Raw genomic sequence first — 19,282 nt, forward strand, 5'->3', positions numbered from 1 at the left:
AAAAATGAAAATTCTGTCATAATTTACTCACCCTCAAGTTGTTTCAAACCTGTAAGAATTTATTTTTTCTGCTGAACACAAAAGAAGATATTTTGAAAAATGTCTGTAACCAGACAGTTGATGGACCCCATTAACTTCCATAGTATTATTTTTTTTCTACTATGGAAGTCAATGGGGTCCATCAACTGTCTGGTTACAGACATTTTTCAAAATATCTTCTTTTGTGTTCAGCAGAAAAAAGAAATTCTTACAGGTTTGAAACAACTTGAGGGTGAGTAAATTATTACAGAATTTTCATTTTTGGGTGAACTATTCCTTTAAAACTGAAATTGAATTTGTTTTAAAATTTATACATTTTACAGAATTAACCGTTTTTCCTGTTTATTAATGTGAAGCTTCTTTGAAACTATCTGTATTGTCTGAAGGGCTACATAGATGTGACTTGACTTTGAATTGAGCAAAAACAAAGATCCCAAGAAGTTCTTTCAAATCTGTGCATCATCATACAATAACCATAGTTCACTTAATTTGACACAGGTTTCCTGCTCTGTGAAATGTATGTGATATTTGTCAGACATATATGAGTTGGGCCAAGATTGTATCCCAGAGAGTTACAAGTGGCAGGCAGCCTTACATAACACAAGCATTCATCAATAAGACAGAGATGCCATTGCGTGTTATATAACAATCTATTTTTATTGCACAAAGCTGGGTTTGTTCTGGGGAAAGGGAGTAGTCAGTAGTGGCCAGGGTCACATGGGTGACCAACTCAATAAAAAAATATGTCCTCAATGTTCCTCAAAATGCGTTCATCTGACAGGTACACAGACATTCATTTGTTTCAGACTTTTTCAGTTTCTCCAGTGGAACAGTCAGTATCAACAAAGTATGTGTCAATCAATTTATGATTCAATCAATTCCCAACGGAAAAAACAGCTCTAGCTACAGCTACAGTTCCTCCTGAGGCGACGACGTCCACTAAAGCTCCTCCCGAGGCGACGTCGACCGCTAAAGCTCCTCCTGAGGCGACGTCGACCGCTAAAGCTCCTCCCGAGGCTACGTCGTCCGCTAAAGCTCCTCCCGAGGTGACGTCGTCCGCTAAAGTTCCTCCCGAGGCGACGTCAACGTCGTCCGCTAAAGCTCCTCCCGAGGCGACGTCATCCGCTAAAGCTCCTCCCGAGGCGACGTCAACGTCGTCCGCTAAAGCTCCTCCCCCGCTAAAGCTCCTCCTCAGGCGACGTCATCCGCTAAAGCCCCTCCCGAGGCGACGTCGTCCGCTAAAGCCCCTCCCCAGGCGACGTCATCCGCTAAAGCCCCTCCCGAGGCGACGTCGTCCGCTAAAGCTCCTCCCGAGGAGACGTCGTCCGCTAAAGCTCCTCCCGAGGCGACGTCGTCCGCTAAAGCTCCTCCTCAGGCGACGTCATCCGCTAAAGCCCCTCCCGAGGCGACGTCGTCCGCTAAAGCCCCTCCCCAGGCGACATCATCCGCTAAAGCCCCTCCCGAGGTGACGTCGTCCGCTAAAGCTCCTCCCCCGCTAAAGCTCCTCCCCAGGCGACGTCATCCGCTAAAGCCCCTCCCGAGGCGACGTCGTCCGCTAAAGCCCCTCCCCAGGCGACATCATCCGCTAAAGCCCCTCCCGAGGCGACGTTGTCCGCTAAAGCTCCTCCCGAGGCGACGTCGTCCGCTAAAGCTCCTCCCGAGGCGACGTCGTCCGCTAAAGCTCCTCCTCAGGCGACGTCATCCGCTAAAGCCCCTCCCGAGGCGACGTCGTCCGCTAAAGCTCCTCCCGAGGCGACGTCGTCCGCTAAAGCTCCTCCCGAGGCGACGTCGTCCGCTAAAGCTCCTCCTCAGGCGACGTCATCCGCTAAAGCCCTTCCCGAGGCGACGTCGTCCGCTAAAGCTCCTCCCCCGCTAAAGCTCCTCCCCAGGCGACGTCATCCGCTAAAGCCCCTCCCGAGGCGACGTCGTCCGCTAAAGCTCCTCCCGAGGCGACGTCGTCCGCTAAAGCTCCTCCTCAGGCGACGTCATCCGCTAAAGCCCCTCCCGAGGCGACGTCGTCCGCTAAAGCTCCTCCCCCGCTAAAGCTCCTCCCCCGCTAAAGCTCCTCCCCAGGCGACGTCATCCGCTAAAGCCCCTCCCGAGGCGACGTCGTCCGCTAAAGCTCCTCCCGAGGCGACGTCGTCCGCTAAAGCTCCTCCCGAGGCTACGTCGTCCGCTAAAGCTCCTCCCGAGGTGACGTCGTCCGCTAAAGTTCCTCCCGAGGCGACGTCAACGTCGTCCGCTAAAGCTCCTCCCGAGGCGACGTCATCCGCTAAAGCTCCTCCCGAGGCGACGTCAACGTCGTCCGCTAAAGCTCCTCCCCCGCTAAAGCTCCTCCTCAGGCGACGTCATCCGCTAAAGCCCCTCCCGAGGCGACGTCGTCCGCTAAAGCTCCTCCCGAGGCGACGTCGTCCGCTAAAGCTCCTCCCGAGGCGACGTCGTCCGCTAAAGCTCCTCCCGAGGCTACGTCGTCCGCTAAAGCTCCTCCCGAGGCGACGTCGTCCGCCAAAGCTCCTCCCGAGGCGACATCGTCCGCTAAAGCCCCTCCCGAGGCGACGTCGTCCGCTAAAGCTCCTCCCGAGGCGACGTCGTCCGCTAAAGCTCCTCCCGAGGCGACATCGTCCGCTAAAGCTCCTCCCGAGGCGACGTCGTCCGCTAAAGCTCCTCCCGAGGCGACGTCGTCCGCTAAAGCTCCTCCCGAGGCGACGTCGTCCGCTAAAGCTCCTCCCGAGGCGACATCGTCCGCTAAAGCCCCTCCCGAGGCGACGTCGTCCGCTAAAGCTCCTCCCGAGGCGACGTCGTCCGCTAAAGCTCCTCCCGAGGCGACATCGTCCGCTAAAGCTCCTCCCGAGGCGACGTCGTCCGCTAAAGCCCCTCCCGAGGCGACGTCGTCCGCTAAAGCTCCTCCCGAGGCGACGTCGTCCGCCAAAGCTCCTCCCGAGGCGACATCGTCCGCCAAAGCTCCTCCCGACGCTAACTCTGAACTCCGCCGTGGTGGTCACCAGTTCCTCCTACTCCACCGTGGTGGTCTTCTGCTCCATCCGCTCTGCCCTGGCTCCCCGATCTGCCTCAGTCTCCAGTCCTGCTTCTTCTCTTGGCCCTCCATCCCTCATCCACCTCCACTCCATCACCCTCCTATACTTTTGTTTGTTTTTGGAGCATCTGTAATCCACTCCTTATGTGGGGGGCTCTGTCATGATCTCTGTGTTTGTCTTTGGACTTTTGTTTCACTTCCTGTCTCATGTGCCATAGTTGTAGTTTTGTAGTTTTTCACCATGGTTTGTCCTTGATTGTTTCCACAGTTGCTTCATGTTTCAACCACAATCAAATGCTTCGTTCCAGAATGAATCAGCTGTCTGAACAAATCAATTGAATGAATGACTCATTCACTCATTAACAGTGACTTGCCTCTTCTGTGCCACCACCTCTGCATTGCAAAGGCACATTTGTTGATACTGAGTTCATTTTATTGGTAACAGCCCGGTAGTGTCTTATTGTCATTATTAATTGAAGTTATTTATTAAATATAAGAATTTGATATACAAGATGACACACATTCAATTAGGTTAGAAAAAAATTACCTTAAAAGGTAAAAATCTATTTAAAATCATTGGAAAAGTTAATTTCTGTCACTTCTGCTAACAAACTACTGCACACAATATGAAGTTGTAAGAGTCTGCTGTCCTAAACTTGCCAACCAGCACAATAACACACTAAATCAACCTTGTCAAACTATCATTAACAAAATGCCAGAAAATATCGAGATATCATTTTTGTCATTATCGCACACCCCTCCTATAACAGTGTAAGATTATAAAGGAAAATGGGTTTCAAACTAGTTTTGTTAATTTTCTCTTGTTCATATCATAAAACTGCAAAGCTCATTATTTCACAATAGTATGACACTGAGCTTTCCTCCTATGTGCAGCTTTTTGAATAATCTATATAATTATGAGCATTAATATCAGGAAATATGTGGGGCTGACAGCAGCTAATCTCTGGAGGCGAAAGGGAGCCGGTGGGGTCAGTTTACCTCAGTGCTCATGAGAAAACATGAGTCTGACTTAACTGTGAGACCTCTGTCATTCTCCATTCACTCACACATTCGGTCACAGCCTTAGGACACATTTTTGATACACATTGCCAATGCATTTCTGATACACAGAACCAAGCATCGCAAGCATAATGTTTTGGTTTCTAGGTTACTGTTTTGACTAATACTTACGTCAAGTGACAGTGTTATTTTAGACATCCAAGCAGGGTCTTGTTACGAAAGCGGAAGTTGTGAAACAAGACTTGGTCAGGCACATTCTATTTCTCAACCATTCCAGATGTCATCCTTCGTCTCAAACAGCCATTACATTTAGCAGAATAATCCACTATCATAAATATACTCTAATTGCCTCAAGTAATTATCTAAAATGGTATTAGCTCTAAAAGCGTCACCGTTTGACTGATGTAATGCTGAATTGGAAGAAATGCAAAAATGAGTTCAAGCGTACTTTGAATATTTATGGCACAAACAGGGTACAAAATAAGGCCCTTTTTTCAAATATCTTCAAATACTGCATGAGCTGTTTTATTTTCTATTCATTTTACATTCAAGCTAAACATTTCTTCAATTCATCCCCTGGGAATCAAACCCATGACCTTGGCCAGAGATGGTTTTATTAATGGGAGATAGCAGGGTCCACGGCTCAACCATTGGAGAAAGCGTAATGTCATCTTGGATCACTTGTGTCTTGATAATAAATCACATTACAGCCTTGACGTCACTGAAGTTCTTTCAAAGCTGTGTGACAGTCAATCACTGTTTGCGGATACCATAGAAATGAATGAGAATCGCTTTTAATCCAGGGGCTATGAAACTTATTTGCACTGAAACAGCTTTTGCGCTGTTAACCCTGTAATGCGGTGCCAAACTTGTACAGTAAGAAATGATGGGGTGTTAGAATGTTACATCTGGATGCTTAGCAATCAACAACCAATCACGTGCCTCATATTCACTTGCTTAAGACAGTCACGGAAACACTGCGCATTGTATATAAAAAGCAACTTGAGAGAAAAAATGTAAAATGCTGACAGAAAACGTAACAATTGGAGTGAAGAAGAGACCTTTCATTCATACCATTATAGTTCGAAATGTCCATTCAGTATAAACTTTATAGTAAAGTCGGCTATCTATAATACGAGGATGCGCAATGCTAAAGCCTTTATGTAAACATCTTGCGTGCGGTGTTCGTCCAATCAGTAACACTGACACCACAAATATGCAAATAAGGATGTTAACCCTGTGTTTAGGAATGTACAGTGTGAAATGACATTTGATGAAATCCCAGGATTAACTGTTAACCCCAGAAAAATGATCATCGTTGTGAAACGTGAAGCAAAATAACCATTTACCCGGGGTTTAGAATGACGCAGGGTACACTATTTCAAGTGTGAAAAGCCATAATAAGGGCTAGCTAGTTTAGCTACCCCCGATAAACTGTCTCTCATAAATAAAATAAAAATAAAAAGAATAATTTTTCTTAAAATAACTTGGGTAACAGGGTTAAAGGTTAAGCCATATTAGTGCAGTCGACAGTATTTGTAGTAATTGAGAAATTAGAATAAGATCATTCACTTGTCTTCCCATCATGCTGCAGAAAGTGATGTCACTTCCACGTGATTTCCCTTCTTGGGTTTCACAATGTTAGGGAATGTTACATGTTTTGTAAATCATGTGGTAACAAGAAGTCGGATACAGCTACAAAATTTTTGGTTTTTGGTAAGACAAAATAGTTGTCAAAATAGAATGTCAGTTATTACATGCAGTCACTGGATATACAAACTAACTGGATTTCATTAGAAAGCGTAACTATTTTAGTATGAAAATGTTAGAATTTAGAAAAAATTGGGCATAAGCAGATCATACAAAAACATATGAATGAGATGGTATGAATTCTTATGAATTTGTGAAAACATAAAATAGTTATGATTTGTCATGAGTCTGTTGGAAGGCCTCAAGTCCTCCGAGATCGGACGGGCCAAAATGACTCTTTAAGGGCAAATATTTGATGTTTTATAAACTTGTTACTTATTCTGTGTTAAACGAACATTTAAAATAATTATAATAGTCCTCCCAATAAAATAAAAGGTAGTCGGTTGATGTCTCTAATGCTTTAAAAAATGTCACCGGACAAAATAAAACAAAAAAAAAGTACAGTACTGTATTCGGAGTGTAAACTCAGAACAACTAGCTGAACTTGAACTAGTTTGACGTGATTTTTGAAACATCTTTTGAATCATCCTGTCCCTCCATATATCTTCCTTTGTGTGCGTTGTATTTTGCTGTGTCTTTTCCCTGTCAAATCTTGCCACGCATATTTGTGCAATAATCTTTCTAAGAGCAGGATTCTGTCTGTGACAGATCTTGGAGATGTATTCTCTCTCTGTGCGATCAGTCTAGGAAATGTAATCTCTCAGCCGAAACTAGGCCATGGCGTGATTTCACATTTGTTACACCGCCAATAGCACACGGCCTGTCACAAAGAGCATCCATTTATTATGCTGTCCCTCAGGCACTTCTGTTTTAGCAGATCACCTTTAGAGCTCATCTACTCCCCTTGAAAGCACATATTTCATTATGAATTGTTTTAGGGGTCACATCATATTAAGAGTCCTTTTATCCATATATTGTTTGCTGGGATGCTTTTAATAATGGATGGCATGATACATTGAAATGGTGTCAGACAGAAGAACGAGGTGTTATGTAAGGAAGTGAAAAAAAAAAAAGACTGGTAAGGATTTTGGTATGGTTAACTGTGAGTGTTTGACTAAACCGGATTCAATTTTAAAATGTAGTATCTTTAAAAATAAACTTGATGTATTATTATTTTTATAATTTATTATTTTTACAGCATTTGAAGAATCACCATTAATTACATTTCTACATTTTATCCATTTTTAAAAAAGACAATAAAAATAGCCTAAAATGAAAATTATGTCATCATTTACTCCCAATGGTGTTGTTCTAATGCCATATATGCTCTTCTTTCTTTTTTGGACCACAAAATAAAAAAAAAATGTCCCGTTCACGCTCATCCATACAATGGCAGTTAAAGTTTGTAATATACTTTAATTAAAAATTATCATTAGTATTGTAAGAAAACACTCATTTTACCTGGTCAAAAACAACTCTGTTTTCAGCACGCCGTTTCAGTGCATGTGTCTTTAAATGATAATGAGCTTTGCTCACCCCGCCCCTCTGTTCTGTGCGTACACCGTTTGTAATAATAACACAATAACCATAACGCGTTGTTCATTATAAACGTGGGATTATGAATTATATTGAGAACGTCGTACATAGAAAACATGCCGTAATGTACCCTGAGTGTAAAAATAGCCGCATTCATCGTGAAGCGTGCTAGCGATTTGCAAAGATTAATATAAATATTAATATAAAGGTTAATAAAACGTTACACTCACTTCTTCTTCTGGAGGTGCAGCAGGAACACGAATAGTTGGTACCGATCCTTTTTTCAGGAGCAGCTTCTTAGCAAAACCAGCTTTATACTGACCCTCGTTTATAAAGCAGTCTGGTGTGTGAAATGATTCGCGCAAACATGAAAGCATTGACGTTGATCGTGGGGAATATTCCCTTTGAAAACAAAACTGTTTGGATTTAGGAACATCAAAATGACTGCTGTGTTCCTTATTACACCCAAGACGACATTCTGCTCATAGACAGTGCTCCAGCGTATCAACAATGACGCGCGGACTATGATGACAGACAGCTCGCTCACGAGCGAGGGCGGGTCTGTGTTGAAACGCTGCTGTCAATCAACAATCGTGGGAGGGGCGTCCGACCGTGTGACGTCACTAGGTCGAACAGCTTGATTTGAGAGAGGGGAAAACATATAAGGAGATTAAAAAAAAACACTGGATGGATTTTTATCCTTTTATGATGGTTGTGTACAGGCACTGCCAACACACATTTCAGTACAATCAACTTGTAAAAGTGCATGTACCATTATATGACGAAGCCAAAGTATCACAGACTAATCCCATGCAAGACATGCTGCATATTCCAAGTGTTCTGGGCATATCCGATAAGGTTTAATAAAAAACAAAATTAAATTTTATGTGTTATTTAATAAAAATCCTGACCTTGGCTGCATGTTGGTCTTCTGTGCACGACTGTGGGTTCATGACACTCTATTAGCGGCGAAGAAAATAAGCACACAAGTTGTGAGAAATCAAGATGAATAAAAACGCGACATTAAATACAACCCATGTACCTTCTTCTCTGAGGTGCTCGTCGCAACAAGTCGTTATCATGTTCACATCTGCCAACTGTCATTCTGACTGTCATCAGACAACTGGAGTTTCGGTCCGGAGATATTTATCTCAGTGAAGAAGTACAGATACTTTTTTGAGATTTCTAAGAGTTTTATTAATCTTGATTTCTCACAACCAACAGCAAAGGTCAGGATTTTCGTTAATTAATATATTCAATTTTTTAGTTTGTTTTTCCATCAAACCCTGTTGTATACCCCAGAACACTTAAAATATATGACGCGTGTCACATAGGATCATTCTGTGATCCTTATGCATTTTTTTAAAAGCTTAATTCTGGTCACTATTCACTCCCATTATATGGACAAGTGTGAGCGGTACATTTTAAAAAAATTCTCCTTTTGTGGTCCGAAAAAGGAAGAACGGCATTAGAACACCAGGGCGAGTAAATGATGATTTCATGTTCATTTTTAGGGTAACTATGCCTTTAATGGGGTTGCTAAACATAATATAATTAATAGATTTTTTTTATGTGTGTTAAATGAAATAAAAAATTATAATAATCTGACATATAAAATGTGTTGGTAAAAAAAAAAAGCTTCTTTTTTTTTTTAAATGGTGGGGCCAGTGAATGTAAAAAATGTGTAGGTAAAAATACTGACCCAACTGGGCCAGCTGAAAATACTCTTATTGTTGAGCCCTGCTATACAATTCTAAACCCTTTCCTAAAGGAGTTTGTTACATTTAGTACATTGGAATGAGTCAGAGTAAAGCACCTGTTGGTCTGAGCCAGTTATTTTCCACCATGACAGTAAATAAGCAGTCCACCTGCTATCAGTTAGCTCAGTGGTTGAGGCTTGGGAAAAGGGAGAGTAAAATGGGCGGTACCTTTTGCTTCAGGGAAGGACATTCATCTCACATCTGTTTCCGTTTCACACCCTGCTTGCCTCTGCTTGTGTGCGTATGTGTGGATGTTTCTGTTTGAGAACAAATGTGTTTGTGGGCCTGGTGTGCTGGATCACCTCCTTGGCAGACCTGAATCTATGGTCGCAGAGAGATGCAGATGACAAAGGAGTGCGTGATGGGACAGGTTTACCATGGAGAAGGTTAGATTTTAGATAGATATATACCAAGATCTGAAGTGTGTGTGAGTGTATATGAGAAAGCAGAAGTGTGTAGCAAATGTATATTGTAGTGCTAACAGAGGCTGACTGTGATAATTATCATGTCTGTTGATCTTTTGCTTGAGTGTACTCAGTTATTTGAAAGCAATTGGTGTGATTTTTAAGTCTGCGATGAGTGCACATGTACATTTGTTTATTCTGCATGTGTAATTCAAGTATATTTGTTTGTTGAAAAGCAAGTCAAATTTTCAACAAGTCAAAGTCAAAAATAAATCAAAATGGACCCTATTACTTTCATAATAAGGTTACTGAAACAGTTTGTCTTTGTATGAAACAACTTAGATTTTTTTGTCTCACATAATCAAGGCCATGTAGCCACAGTAACCTATTTTTACAGTAGACTTTATTTTAGGGCACTGCTGTAGGTAAAACAAATTGTATTCCAGTTAACATTAATGTAATTCAAGTTACAGCAATAATAGCAAATAACGATAGAAGTGTAATCATTGGGATGCATTTAGGAGCTCTTGTTGGTGAACTTTACCTTCAGCTTGCGTGCCCTGGTCAAAAAGTCTCCTCAAAAGTGGGTGCCAGCAGTGTTTCATTCAGGAATGCAATGCCCACTTCTCACAATCCAATCAATTCCTTTTGGACAAAATAAAGTCTTAGATTTTTTTCTCATTGTATATTCTGATTAACTCAGAAATGTCACATTTACGAAGGTAAAACATGGTTGTGAATGCATGTATCATGTTGTTAGACATTAAGTTAAGAAAGTGAAGAACTGTTAACTGATTAATGTTTAATTTTGTGAGAGCATCGTCCAGTCAAGAAGGTTTAGGAAGGTTTAATCTCTCTCTGATGGAAACTTTCTTCTTAGAATTCTCCTATTTACTTGCCCTCCTTTCTGTTTCATGATTACTAATGTCTCTTTTTTTTTTTACCTGCAGGAACGTGGGCCTTTAGCTGCCTCACTGGCTTATGTAAGCAAGACGATCTAGTATACAGTCGCCTAAAACAGTCCACAAGAACAAAGGTCTAACATTCCATCGGTCGCAAAGTGTCTGAAGAAAATTAAAGGAGGTAGGAGTTGTCTACAGATGAATCAGTCACAGAAACACAGGGAAGCACACTGGACGCCATGAGGGAGGAGAGTGAAGGAATTTTACGATTTCGACTTTCTCTCGATGAACATTGACAAGTCCACTTAAAGCCCGCCGTGCTCAGGGGAGAGAGTCCCCTGATATGAACCCTAAGTCCTTGGGATCTCAAAGGCAAATGCCCTTATGCCAGGGCCTGAGTGGGTCTTCCACCATGTCATGGTAGCATTGTACGCCAAAAATCAACCCTTGGAAAAAAAATCATAAACTGTAGACTTGAACAATGCAAGTTGTCTAACACCAATCTGACACAGGTTTCCAGAAAAAGCTTCCTCTAGTCTCCGCTCAACTATATCAACATATATTGTTTACATTGCATACTTTTTATCTCTCTCACTCCCTGGGATTACCAGCTCAAGTCCAGGTGCAGTCAACCATGGGGTGCCGGCAGAGTTCGGAGGAGAAGGAGGCCGCCCGGCGCTCACGGCGTATAGATCGACATCTCCGCTCAGAAAGCCAGCGGCAGCGGCGTGAAATCAAACTTCTGCTGCTCGGCACTAGCAACTCTGGCAAGAGCACCATTGTGAAGCAGATGAAGATCATCCACAGTGGAGGCTTCAACCTGGAGGCATGCAAGGAATACAAGCCCCTCATCCTCTACAACGCCATCGACTCACTCACCCGTATCATCCGTGCCCTTGCCACCTTGAAGATCGACTTCCACAACCCCGATCGAGCTTACGACGCAGTGCAACTCTTTGCCCTCACCGGGCCTGCTGAGAGCAAGGGCGAGATCACACCAGAGCTCCTGGGGGTGATGAAGCGCTTGTGGGCCGATCCAGGGGTCCAGGAGTGTTTCTGCCGCTCTAATGAGTACCATCTAGAGGACAATACAGCCTATTATCTAAACGACCTGGACCGCATTTCTGCGCCAGAGTACATCCCAACCGTAGAGGACATTCTGCGCTCTCGTGACATGACCACTGGCATTGTTGAGAACAAATTCACCTTCAAGGAGCTCACCTTCAAAATGGTGGACGTGGGTGGCCAGCGTTCAGAAAGGAAGAAGTGGATCCACTGTTTTGAGGGTGTGACTGCCATTATATTCTGTGTGGAGCTCAGTGGCTATGACCTCAAGCTTTATGAAGACAACCAGACGGTAAGGAGAGCCCAATTTTGTATTCGGGTCATTGGTGCAGCGAGATAATGCAAGAACACATTAAAAAACCAATGTTATCTGCAATGGGCTGCATACATCTTTACAATACATTCATCCTGTCCGTGGCACTGACAGACAAGTGCTTTTTATCATCTCACTTCCTCATTTCCTGTAGTACAGAAACTTTCAGTTACATTGAAGCTATTTAGAGAACTAAGAGTACCCTGCTTAAGACCAGAATAGCTTGTTGTGTTTTAAACTCTGATATCCTTACCAGTTGGGGACTAAACTAGCTTAACCATCAAGACTGATGGGGACACTATACTGTCAAAAGAGCACCGTCCTTCGGATAATATGTTAAACCGAGGTCCTGACTCTCTGTGGTCACTAAAAATCCCAGGATGTCCTTCGGAAAAAAGAGTAGGGGTTTAACCCCTGCATTCTGGCCAAATTTGCCCATTGACCTCTGTCCATCATGGTCCCCTAATCATCCCAATATAAACTGATTGGCTTCATCTCTCTGTCTTATCTCCACCAATAAGCTGGTGTGTGGTGGGTGTTCTGGCGCAATATGGCTGCCGTCGCGCGGTGGTGGTTGAGGAGATTTTCCCTTCCATATGTGAAGTGCTTTGAGTACCCAGAAAAGCGCTATATAAATGTAACAAATTATTTTGTATTATTATTAAGACTACTTTGGTCGTCTAGCTTCATCAGAAAGACAATGCTGGGCGACCAGCCTTGCCAATGCTAGGTGGTTTACCATCTTAACCAGTCTAAGCTGTATTGTCGGTCTTAGCAGCTCTCCCAGCCTGTTGAAGCTGGTTTGTTGGCTGGTCTTAGAGGGGTTTTGGTCCCTTATCAGAGGGTCAGACTGGGAGATCACCTGGCCTCCCAACTAAACACCAGCTTAACCAGTGGTGCATTTCCTGTTTAGTGACATAACTCCCTGCCTAACTAGCATAGTATGATGCATAGTTGGAGAATTAACTAGTTTCCCAAAACCATAGTAACTTTTTCACTCATCCATCTTTCCAACCATACTAACAAGAAACGATGCTTCTAACTGCAGGTTGTGAGCTGTAAACAACTTTGCGATGCAGTTTGCAAATGTTCATTGATTTTGGGAAACACTCAACTATTTTGGTAATTACTGAACTTGCGTCCATAATTAGTTGGCTAACAATGTATTTGGGAAATGCATCCCAGACTGGGAGACCACGGCAAATTAGCTTAGGCTTTTCTAAGCAAGGTTTTTTCCAGCAGGCTCCCCATGAATTAATTACAAATTATATTTGCCTCTGACGTTAATTAAAGGTGTGTTTGTGTTAAGACCACTAATCTATATAAATGACTGGATTACTCATGATGACATCATAAAATGTGAAGCCACCACGCCGTCATATTGGTATTCCCTAGTGTTCCATCACATTCTATTGAATTAATAGGAAATCATCTGATTTTAATGAGACAACATACAGTAACGAGTCAGCGTTTTTATATCCGAAGTCTCCCTGTACATTCTTACAACGCAAACGGCCTAAACTTTTAAATGGTTATTGGTTTAAAGTCGGAAATTTCCCTTCATGCTTAATATTTCCTGCATAAATGCGTGCATAAATAAATCTATTTTGTGTTAGTTCAGTTACCTGTGTCGGCTTTTAAAGCTGCTTTGAAACAGTCCATATTGTTAAAAGCGCTTTATAAATGAAGGTGACTTGATGGCAGTGTGGAGTAGACACACCGATCTTAACGATTTATATATATTGCTAATCTTGCCTGAAAAGACCATAAACATTACAGATAATGTTCAAAGTATCAATTACTGTACATAGCCTACATCTTTAAAACTAATCATGTGCGACTGATACGCTACAAATCGGGTGATTTTAGATCAATGTTTTGGCTGCAAGTCAATGATGCTCTCTGTCGTTAGGGAATCGTAAGATGGCCGCTCGAATAATTCTGGTGGCTTCACCGTCTGATGCCAGTTTAGAACGCAACGAGCAATCCAGTCATTTATATAGATCAGTGATTAAGATTTGGAACGAACTTTTATAAACAGTCGCCTAACTGCATATATTTTCTCTCCATGTGCTGAAGCTAATTGCTTATCAGTGAGTCCAAAACTGCATAGGCTACCTATGTGCGCTACATTAAACCTTTTCCCTCGACTCACAACAAGAACTTCCAAGTAGTGCATTAACCTGGAATATCAATTAGCGTTGGGGAGTTAAAAATAAAAGTGTTCTGCGAGTCTTGTGGGGAGGGGAGGGGGGGGGGGGGATGTACAAAAGTGATAATTGAGTTCACAGTGCAAGGTGTCAGGGTGTACCCGCGAGAATGATCAAATTTAGCACTGGGGAAAATCACTGATGTGATGGGGGTCAGGGAAGTTTTGTGTGTCTTCTGTTGGAAAGTTTGAAACAAAAAGGAACTAACAAATCAAAGAGGAAGTGAGGAAAGTGAAGCAAGGATTTAGTGACTTGCTAGGGGAGTGGCAAAAAGGAATATGTTGAAGGGGGAAGGGCGGACCTCCTCCAGTAGCTTTTTCAGATTTGCCATTTTATCTAGTTGAAAACCATCGCAGCAGTTAGAGATAGCCTGAGGTCATCTTCAAATATAATTTATTAGCTCTAGCCGCACCTGTTTACAAGGTGTGTTGCTCATTTTCCTGCTAGATTTGGATCAAATGTCAAATGTTTTCTTTGGCTTTAAAGTCAACATGATATCAAAATGTATTGTTCTTTCATAACACAAGTTCCTGGTTTTACAGTATTCTGAATGATCCATCGATTAGCTTTAGGGTTTGAATATACTGAATATCCTGTTTCAGAAACGTTATATTATGGAAGTAAAATAGCTGGCTAATGTCATTTAATGTTGATTTTAAGAGAGACAGTGAATAAATATGATATATCAGGTCTTTTTTTCCCTTGCTCATAGGACAGATGTTGTTGCTATGCTAAGTTTTTTGTTCTCCTTGACCATCTAGGAAAGGCTCATGGAAAATCTGGGCTACACAGGCCCTCACAACTTTCGTAAACATACGCTAACAGCTAGAGGAGTGTGTGTTTGAGCTCCAGGGTCTGGGGTGAGCCTCTGAATGAGATTACTCAATAAGCACTCATCTCTGAACTGGCCCACATGTGCTGCAGCTTGAGTGCTGCCAATCTCCTCTGGTTCTGCCAGTACAGAGCAGAATTTCTAAAATGACACCCCTCGCCCTGCGAATTCACTCACTGGCATGCGTCGGATAAGGCAAGTGGGATCAGCGCAGTCACCGAATGATTGAGTCGGAGTGGCAGCGAAGGGTTTTAAGCAATGCTCCATGGTCTTAAGAAAGTCTGTCTGAATGGGTTGTCAGCCATAGGGAGAAACACGAGCATTATAAGTAGAGCGATGATGCTCTGAATGTTGATAATAGGAGAAAATCTTGGTGACTTGTGTGTTAAATAGACAATGTTGACTAAGATGGCAGGGTTGGGCTAGTGACACTAAAAGCTTTTGCACTACAGTAATGTGTCTAGACAGACACTACTGTACTGTATATAGGACTGGTGAATACAATCATTATACAGGAAAACAGGACTCTAAAACGTCTGGTTAACGCAGCATATTAAACCAGAATGAAAATACAGCAACAGGCAGAAGTGTCATGCTCACTCAAACAGATTTTTGAGCCAAGTGGATTTTGAAAAAAAAAAAAAAAAAAATCACAGTTGTTGAATAATCTTTTTTATATAAATTTAAAATGTAATATATACTATATTTACAGTGCTATGCATAAGTTTAGACACCCATGCTAAAGTTGACTAAAAAGAGGAATAAAAAATCATCTTTTGGAAATTGAACTTAATGCCTTAATTAAAAAAAAATAGGAAAAATCCAACCTTTAAGGACACCAATATTCTTTGTGAATGAATAATGTCTTCACCATACCTAGAGATTGGCATGGAGTACTTTCCATAAGATCATCTCTAAATGCAAATCAAACCAGCTATTAGGCTAACTGAAATAAAACCATGCCAATCTCTAGGTATGGTGAAGGCTATGTGATGATGTGGGGCTATTTTAATTCCAAAGGCCAAGGGAACTTTATCAGGATGCATAGTATCCTGGATCCATGAAGTAACTGGCCTTTAAAAATAAAAATCTGCCTGCCTCTATGGGAATTTAACATAGGGGTGTCCAAACTGTACCCTGTATTTTAAGGAAGAACATTTATTTATTTACGATACATTATTCATTCACAAAGAAAATTGGTGTCCTTAAAGGTTGGATTTTTCCTAATTTTTTAAATTAAGGCATTAACTTCAATTTCCAAAAGATGATTTTTTATTCCTCTTTTTTGTCAGCTTTAGCATGGGTGTCTAAACTTATGCATAGCACTGTATATAAGTTTCAACCCAGGTCTTATACTATCTTATATTCTAGTAAAGTATAAAACTACTATAAAAGTATTGTCTTAGGTCATATCTTATCTTGCCTCGGGCACGATGTGAGCAACACTGCTGCCCCCTCAAAAAATAAATAAAAAAATAGCTACATGATGCCCCTGGCCGCATGAAACATGTATGTAAGATGTTCCAAGGCAAGTTTTCCATAACACTGCAAACACTCAGTACCTTCCCCACATAATAAATGATCTATGTATCCTCACTCTTGAAAGTTTCATTTCCAGCTGTCATGAGCTTTGCAAAAAGCTGTTTCATTCAGGCTTAAAGGGATAATTCACCCCAAAAAGAAAATTCTGTCATCATTTACTCGCCCTCATGTCATTCCAAACCTGTAAGACTTTCGTTTGTCTTCGGAACACAAAGGAAGACATTTTAATGAAATCTGAGATTTCTGTCCCTCCATTGACAGCTACGCAACTAACACTTTGACGCTTCAAAAAGTTCATAAAGAGATCCTTATCCTTATGAATTGAGCAGTTCAGTCAACATTTTTTGAAGAGACACGATCGCTTTGTATTGTGAACAGATTGAATTTAAGCTTTTATTCACATTTAAACATTCATCAACTCACACATCAGTTGTGGTAAACGGAAGTGTGTTCGCTTGATGTGTCCAACCAATGAGGTTCATTCTTGGTTACGCAGCATGTTTGAACTTCAGCAAGAACCAGTGAGGTTCATTCTTGGTTACGCAGCATGTTTGAACTTCAGCAAGAACCAGTGAGGTTCATTCTTGGTTACGCAGCATGTTTGAACTTCAGCAAGAACCAGTGAGGTTCATTCTTGGTTACGCAGCATGTTTGAACTTCAGCAAGAACCAATGAGGTTCATTCTTGGTTACGCAGCATGTTTGAACTTCAGCAAGAACCAATGAGGTTCATTCTTGGTTACGCAGCATGTTTGAACTTCAGCAAGAACCAATGAGGTTCATTCTTGGTTACGCAGCATGTTTGAACTTCAGCAAGAACCAGTGAGGTTCATTCTTGGTTACGCAGCATGTTTGAACTTCAGCAAGAACCAATGAGGTTCATTCTTGGTTACGCAGCATGTTTGAACTTCAGCAAGAACCAGTGAGGTTCATTCTCGCGTGTTGAAGCAGGTTCGGTTGAGCTTCTGTTTATGTTCACTGATTAATGTTTTTATGTGAATAAAAGCCTAAATTCAATCTGTTCATCATATAAAGCAATTGTGTCTCTTTAGAAAATTTGGACTAAACCGTTCAATTCACATGGATTAGTTTTACGATCTCTTTATGAACTTTTTGAAGCGTCAAAGTAGTAGTTACGTAGCTGAAAGACCTCAGATTTCATTAAAAAGATCTTCATTTGTGTTCTGAAGATGAACGAAAGTCTTACGGATTTGGAACGACATGAGGGAGAGTAATTAATGAAAGAATTGTAATTTTTGGCTGAACTATCCCTTTTAGTGGAGTGATATTTTATAGATTGACCAGAATTACCACTTAAAATCCCACCTAATGATTTGCACCATCCTGTAATGCCTGGCGTCTCTAGTGTGCTAAAGCTCGCAAAGCTGACTAAAGCTGTGAAGACAGACCATAATTGACCAAGAAATACTGGCAAGAGTACTTTCAAGCCATTTTTACCTAATGAAAGCAATTTTACAATTGAATTATCTTTTATTAAAAAATTTCCTTTCTGCTGCAACGTCCCCACAGTCCCCCACGCGTATTCCTGCACATCTGTTACAAAAGCTTTCCAGTAATTCAACGCCGCAGATGTAACTTTTCAATTGCGATTCACAATCATCTAATTCTGCTGGGGACTTCAAGCAACAGTTGTCAATTTTGTGGCACGGCACATTTCATCTTCTTTTCCCCCTTTCAATATTTCTTTCTACATTCCTTTTTTTGACCCAACCCTCCCTTAAAAAAGGTTTCCATGGCAACCATTGCCAAGCAACAGAGCAGTCAAACGCTCCTAATCCTGTGCTGTTGACAATGAGCTGTGACCGGGAGAGGGGGGTTTACATGGTGCTCGGCAACCGGAGAGAGGGTAGACGTGTGCTCGTGCAAGCGGCGGAGAACGTGTGCTGAGAAGGACAGCGCGAGGAACTGCATTGCGCAATAGTCAGTCAAAGCAATGCAGCTCCGGTGCCAGTTGGCTGGGAGGAGTTGGAGAGAGTCTCAAGATCTGGGTCACGGGAGGGATGCTTGGCCATATATCGGCTTTGATGAAGTTCATTGATGGAGGACATCTACCATCTCTCGCCTTATGTGTGTGACACCAGCCACTGAGGCACATTAGTTTCCTTTTCTTTTTTTGCCAGACAGAATTTTTTTAATTCTGTTATCATTTATTTGCTCTCATGTTATTGTTAATCAGTATGACTTTCTTTCTTTTTCTACTGAACACAAAAAGATATTTTGAAAGATTTCTCAGTGTTGTTTGTCCATACACTGAAAAGCAAAGGATTGTTTGGTTTCCCAGCATTCTTCAAAATATCTTCTTCTGTGTTCCACAGAAGAAAGAAGGTCATACAGGATTGTAACAACATGAGGATTATTAAGTGATGACCGAATTTTGGGTTAACTAGTGATTTGAACAAACCTTTAAACTTTAGTGTGTAACTCGTCCCACATTGTTTGTGCAACAGACATGAAACATACCCTAAAATGTGTGACTTGTAAAGGAAAGACTACAGTTTTAACTTCCTTTTTTTAACAATTACAAAGAAATAACACCTTTGCAACTGCATGGCAATATACTAAAAAAAACATTTAGAGCACATTAGCAGCTGCTTGAATGAAACAATTTTTCTTTTTTTCTTTAAGGATGAGCCACAATTGTTGAATAGTCTGAATTGAAATTGACTAGCTCATCTAGCTTTCATATCGTTTCTTCCCTATTTTGCCATATATCTGTATGAAACTGCTTCTTGAACAAAAATAAAATAAAAATGTAGAGCCAATTGTTTTTTGATTTTGCCCATGTGGAGTTGATTGGATGGTTGTGGTTTGCTATTGGTCGATCTCATGTAAGTGACAGGTTGTCTCGCCCTCACACCAGTAAACATGTCATCAGAGAATTTAAGAAAATGATAAATACACAACGATGTGTACAGTTAAATAATTTACAATAAATCCTGCAGTATCCCATAAATT

The 19,282-nt window shown here is 41.6% G+C and overlaps 1 protein-coding gene across 2 annotated transcripts in view; it reads left to right on the top strand.

Moving 5' to 3' along the window:
* The window catches only part of gnaz (guanine nucleotide binding protein (G protein), alpha z polypeptide), a 42,954-nt gene that overhangs the window by 17,529 nt on the left and 6,143 nt on the right, over positions 1-19,282 (top strand). Inside the window, exons 1-2 of one of the 2 annotated variants that reach the window (XM_084400669.1) lie at positions 9,245-9,425; positions 10,394-11,702. In XM_084400669.1, coding sequence (XP_084256795.1) covers positions 10,980-11,702 — 723 coding nt within the window. In that variant the 5' untranslated portion in view covers positions 9,245-9,425; positions 10,394-10,979. Of the gene's footprint in view, positions 1-9,244; positions 9,426-10,393; positions 11,703-19,282 lie in introns of those variants that run through there. The other variant, XM_084400668.1, reaches the window with a different exon arrangement.

The sequence above is a fragment of the Rutilus rutilus genome (genome assembly GCF_951802725.1).
Source record: "Rutilus rutilus genome assembly, chromosome: 25".
Lineage (NCBI taxonomy): Eukaryota > Metazoa > Chordata > Actinopteri > Cypriniformes > Leuciscidae > Rutilus > Rutilus rutilus.